This window comes from Trachymyrmex septentrionalis, unplaced genomic scaffold (genome assembly GCF_001594115.1).
Source record: "Trachymyrmex septentrionalis isolate Tsep2-gDNA-1 unplaced genomic scaffold, Tsep1.0 scaffold31, whole genome shotgun sequence".
NCBI classification, from domain to species: Eukaryota; Metazoa; Arthropoda; class Insecta; order Hymenoptera; family Formicidae; genus Trachymyrmex; species Trachymyrmex septentrionalis.
The window spans coordinates 192245-198257 of record NW_017305474.1 but is presented as its reverse complement, the minus strand read 5'-3'; the positions used below and the strand labels follow the sequence as shown (position 1 = coordinate 198257).

The 6013-nt window shown below is 29.7% G+C and overlaps 1 protein-coding gene across 3 annotated transcripts in view; it reads right to left on the bottom strand.

The window, feature by feature from the left end:
• Positions 1-210: 210 nt before the first annotated feature.
• LOC108749685 (spatacsin) overlaps positions 211-6013 on the bottom strand; it is an 8302-nt gene continuing 2499 nt past the window's right edge. The window contains exons 6-22 of one of the 3 annotated variants that reach the window (XM_018488564.1): positions 5608-5879; positions 5374-5541; positions 5096-5311; positions 4824-5015; positions 4634-4753; positions 4388-4562; positions 4079-4302; positions 3195-3355; positions 2819-3137; positions 2575-2746; positions 2111-2473; positions 1863-2027; positions 1631-1779; positions 1437-1544; positions 1064-1357; positions 663-982; positions 211-564 (exon numbers count right to left, since the gene is read on the bottom strand). In XM_018488564.1, the coding sequence (XP_018344066.1) occupies positions 363-564; positions 663-982; positions 1064-1357; positions 1437-1544; positions 1631-1779; positions 1863-2027; positions 2111-2473; positions 2575-2746; positions 2819-3137; positions 3195-3355; positions 4079-4302; positions 4388-4562; positions 4634-4753; positions 4824-5015; positions 5096-5311; positions 5374-5541; positions 5608-5879 (3620 nt within the window). In that variant the 3' untranslated portion in view covers positions 211-362. Of the gene's footprint in view, positions 565-662; positions 983-1063; positions 1358-1436; positions 1545-1630; positions 1780-1862; positions 2028-2110; positions 2474-2574; positions 2747-2818; positions 3138-3194; positions 3356-4078; positions 4303-4387; positions 4563-4633; positions 4754-4823; positions 5016-5095; positions 5312-5373; positions 5542-5607; positions 5880-6013 lie in introns of those variants that run through there. The other 2 variants (XM_018488565.1, XM_018488566.1) reach the window with 2 other exon arrangements.

Sequence of the window (6013 nt, the reverse complement as noted above, 5' to 3'; positions counted from 1 at the left end):
TCACAGAGACTTCATATTTGCAATATATAAAACAATATTATTTTTTAAGAAAATTTATTTTGTCTTTAATAAGGTATAATATTTTCTATTAATCTAAGGATGACAACACTGCTTTTGCTATAAGGTTTATTAAATAATTCCCTGATATGATATAAAAATACTATTTATTGATAATTATTACGATATAAATACTAAAACGTTGACAAAATTATTAAGTTATGTATTGTTGTATATTGTTTACAATGATTATAAATGATAAAAACACTATATAAATGAGTTTATGACAATTTGTTGCAACATTTGTATTTGCATTCCTTGGAATTAGACAATAATGTCTAAATTCCACTAAATGTTGAATTATATCATGACGCAGTATATCCTTTTTTCCAAATTGTGTCTTTTAAATAGGCGCCTATCATAGGATTATTGAGCATTTCCTCCACAATATCCTTAAAGCCAAGCTGACTAGCTAACATGTATTTACATTCGACATCTGATAATTCAGATATTAGAATTTTCATGTTATTTGTCATGGAATGATTGATACTCTTTTCCAATCTATACCTAGATATATGTAATAATAGCACTTTGAATAATTATTTAAATATAAATTTGAAATAAGATATATACACACACATACATAGATCGCACGTTGAACTTACCTACGCGCACAATCTTCTACAATCATAGGCGTAAGGTTGATAACTGTCAAGAATTCTTTGAGATACCCCGTATCTCCTTTAAGAATACAATGATGATAAATAAGATTAACCCAATCAACGTGATAATTGTAAGCACGGATAACAATAAGAGCTTGAGGGAAGTTCAACATGTGACACAATATTCTGTCTAATTCGTCGCTTTTCAAATTCAGCAGACATACTGCTTGCTGATTCTGTGGTACTGTGTTTAGCAGTCCAATTTGAAGTGCAACAAGTTGGGCTTGGTGCGAACATTGACTAGCAAGATTCAGTTTCTTATCCTGGAAGTAAAATTATTAAATTATACATTATTTTTTATGATAATACTAGTGAAATGTATGCATTTCTCATTTCTTTTTTACCTGTAAATAATATTGAGTAGCGTGAGTAAAGTTAGTTACAGCCAGTTGTAATTGTTTTAAGACATTATCATTTCGAGTAAACTTTATTTCTACCGGAATCCCAGTTATGCCCTTTCCGCACTCTTTTAATATGTCAGATATTAATTTTGTGATTATTTCTTTCGACTCATTTTCCCACATGAGTGCGATTTCGTAATACAAGCGGAAATGAAGCGCCACTAGAGTAAACAGCTCTTTGTCTTCTGAGCATTGACGCTTCAAGAATTCCAGCAGTGCCATTTTTAGACCCGGAACCTGCACAATTGAAACGCAAATGTTTTTTAGTAGATTAAAAAAAATGTGCGTCTATATTATATCGTACAAGCAATAATACCTTATCCAAGCCCTGTCCCAATAAAGACTCGAATTGATCGTTTTCTTTCAAGATTTGGAACACGTAATTCATTTCAGTAAATCGACCAACACCGGTTACAAGACGTACCTAACAATATAAAAAAACATTTGAATCAATTATATTGTATAATTTTGGAAATGAGATAATTAATGAAATAAAATATTATTAAATACCAGTAACGCCCAGTATTTTAAGATTTGTAACATATTTGCGAGGCTCTGACATTTTCGTAATATTGAGGCTATTCCTTCCATGTTACAAGAAGCCGTGAAACAGTCGTGGGATCTTATCAATAATTCCACTATTGTTTTTAATCTTAAAACTGTAGCGCAATAAATAGAAAACTATATATTATCATATCTCTTAAAAATAATGTAATATTGAAGTATATCATAAATTTTTTACCATTTTTTTTTTCGTCGTGAGTACTAACGTATTTTTCCAGTAATGATTGTGCTGTCTTTAACAATTTTAAACCTAATAATGTGATATCGTTGCAAAGTTCCATTATTAAATGAAAATGTGAATTCAAGGAATAGCCCCACATAAAAATCAAATCTTCTTGACCATCTATGGAGAGAGATATATATTATTTTTTAATTGAGATAATTATTCGAGACAAAAGATAAGAGAGAGATTTTTCTTATAATTACCTTCTATAGCACGATTTATGTGCATTGTAATATTTTCAGTCAAGAATGTTGCCACATTTGCTGTTTTAATTTTGTAAGACATTATTATGTCATTAGCAGTCTCAAATTTATTTTCAATATTACTTTCTACAATCTCCTGTAAGAATTTTATCGGATCTTTTAGCATTAATAGTGATTGATATGTCTTCCCTAGAAGTACAGCAAGTTTATAACATGAAACAATTCTGAAACATGTCTCTTTTCCATGTGCAAGGATTTCCGATAATTTTTCTAAAATTGAAATACACTCCATTTGGAAATGACGATTGCTGATTGTCGTATCATCTGTTTTGCTAGGTTCGACAATCGACGAAATTGTATTCACTGTAAAAATGAAACATATTGAATATAAAGAAATCGAAAAATATTTTCAGATGGACAAAATATAGAAATATTATCAACGTTAAAAAAGTAGCAAGATATACAGGATGATGATGATGATGAAAATTTTTGCAGACCACGATTACGTAGAAATCCATATTTTTGTTGTTTGTACTGATTCTTTTCTTCTAAAAGACTCTTTTGCTGCGCAGTTAAATTCGTTGGTGAAATTTCACCCTCTGCTAAACTTAAACACAACATCAATATTTGCAAGTCCTATAAAAAATATAATGCTTTTTAAATTCAGTAGTCTATCTATCAATTCTAAAATAAAAGAATATTATTTACTTTGTGATTGTAATGAAAAATTACGCTTATTCGTAAGGCAGTATCCAATTTTCCCAAATCAATTAATTTATTTATTAGAATTTCTGCAGCACTTTTTTCATTTTCGTCTATTAAGGACCAAGTGACTTGTAACTTATCTAAACCAGATAATAACTCCGTTTTTAATTTATTAAAAATACGATCATTATTGTCAAACTCTATATTTTCAGGTCCAGCTAAAATACATGATTTCCACATTGCCATTTCCAGAGTATCGATAGTTTGTTGCTCAATTTCAGCATTTTTCATAGTCTCATAGGCCAATTTTAAAACTTCATATCTAGAAAATAATAATTGATTATAAAATTAGCGTTATGTTATACGAAATATTATTTACCTTTCTTTATGCGATACAACTTTCTCGGCATGTTCGACAAAAAATTCAACAGCTACTTGAGGTGGAACTTTGTATTTATTAAAATCCTGAGCACATTGCATCCAGAAAGCAGAATTTACTTCACCATCCTTATTTATAGATTGTTTAAAAGTATTTCGAGCCTAAAAATAATATATTCCTAGCAAAAGTAATATAGTAAAATAGTTATACAGCGTGTTTGGTAAGTAACGATAAAACTACTCGCAGGAGTAGAGCGAACTAAACTGAATCGAAAAGTCCTTTACCATTTTGTAATGTTCGCATAGGTCTCAATTACAAACAAGATATCATTAAGTACTAAAAATCATCGAATATTGGTTTTCAATAACTTTTTACTTAAGTACTATAAACTTTGCAGAAAAACAGCAAGAGACAAAAATTGGTTATTTTCTTCTCATAGAGCTCTAAGAATTTTTTTAGAATTTTTTATCAATTTTTTAATACTGCATTTTCTTACTGGCAACTATTTTCACCATTATAAAAAAATGCGGTACCTATTAAAAAGTTTTGAAAAAATTCTCAGAACTCTAATATAATAGAAAAATAAATAATTTTTGTCACTCGTTGTTCTGTAAAGTTGATAGTACTTAAGTAAAAAATTACCGTGAGTGAAAATATCAATATTCGGCGATTTTTAATAATTAATATCCTTTAATTATTTTTACTAATTAATATCCGTTAACTATAACGAAAATTGTAAAATAGTAGAGGACTTTTCGACTCAATTTAGTCCGGTCTAGCTCTATGCGAGAGTTTTATCCTTACTTATCAAACATCCTGTATATTTATTTAAAATAGTCATATAAGTAGTGTTTGACTTCTCGATAAATTTCGAAAAATATTACTTGTGCTAATATAATTTCAGATGAATTGAATTCGGTATAGCATGCTAATTCTAAGGCAGTACTATAATTTTCGATTGCTATTAAATCATTAATACATCTTTGAATTTCTGTATCAAAATTATATGTATTATTGATTGGAATAACGGCTCTGAAATTTAATTTCACATCGGTTTTCTCCAGAATTTTCGTTATATCCAACAAACGTTGAAAATCCGGTACAGCAACTATAATATACAATAACAATTTTTACAAGTTACTGTAACTATATTTAATAAGATAGATTAATGTAAAAAGTTGAGCACATTTTACCTGGTAAATCTGCAGAAAAATTACATTTAATTAGCGCTTCGAGAAACTTTACTCGTAAAAACGTACTTTGAAAACCATAGCCGAGTGCCGTAACAATGCATCGGGTTGCAACAACTGCAATCCAATACAAGTTTTTCAAGTACGTAAAATGGACGCTATCCCAATCCACAATTTTCTAAAAAAAGAAATAAAATCATTGAAGTTAGCTAATATATTGGGATGATTTTATTATAATTATGTACATACATTAGTTTGAAGCGATGAACATTGCGATTTAAACTTTATTAAATACTGTTGATTTTCCTTGAATTCACCGTAATTGATTGCTTGCATCAGAAATTCAAAGAATGGATTTAAAATACTGTCCTACAAGGCATTAGCACCAATTTCAATGAAGGATTTTTGACTATTACACTGTTAAATTAATTAAACTTACAGGCATAAAAATTTTATAAGCTCGATTTATTGTCTTAATGTAACCATATTGAACCATTTTGTTTAGTAATTCTGATACTTTATCAGAAGGCCATATTTGTTTTTCTAGACATTCTGTGTAATCATAAAGTATGTCCTCTCTTCCTGTCGATATTACCATCCAACAATAGCAATATGCTACTATAGAGGACGGCTATTAACACGAGATTTTTAAATCGTTTAAATAAATAATCAATAAAATCTGATCTGTATTCAATTGGAATAAAATAATACCTCGTAACACGTAGCTAAGACAGTCAATAAAGGTCTTAAATTTGATCGAGACGCATTAATTAATGCTCTAGGTGGATCTTGACTTTGATGACAGTTTAATATAGTTAACCATAAGTTATTATCTGAAGAAGTCAAGGTGCAGTTGTTGGGAATATCTTTGGCACTAATTGTGTCTGTCTCAATTTCTGATGTGGCTGAAGTGGACTTTGGAGATTTCTAGAGAATGATATTGTTTATATACAGGAATTAAAATTATTAAGAAACAACAGCAATCTTACATTTTCTTTCGTTCCAACTTCTTTGTGCTGCCTTGATGATGATTGTCTTGAGTCTTGAGATTTCATCTTCTCGTTACATTCAGATTTGCTAAGTTTATCGTTGCTTAAACACGTTAACAGATGTTCCCGTATGTTCGCATTATTGAACAATTTGGTGTTTTCTAGCACCTAGCACGTGATTGATTTGAGTTTTATTTTTACGCAAACTTTATTTTAATCAGCATTGTTTCGTACCTGGGTTTTAGGATAAGAGAATATATCACAGACTGCAATGAATTCGAACCATAAGTCGTGATCTACTAAATACTTCAACAATATATCAGGTAACGCACAGTTGTGAACACGCGCAAAGCGTACGATGATGTCCCATGTTTTCAATGTTTCAACAAATTGCGCATTATCGAAAATTTTATCCGCTAAATGTTTTTGGAAGCTCTGTTCTAAATACGACATCACAGTCTTTAAATCAGTTTGATTCTTATACACCACATTTTCCAATAGATTCCCTATATAATAAACAATATCAGTATGAATTTTTCCTAGTATGAATTTCGAATGGTTTATATCAACCATTTCTGGTATTTATATCAACATCATAATGTGGATTTATAACCCATGATATTAGTTCACAGCATATTGG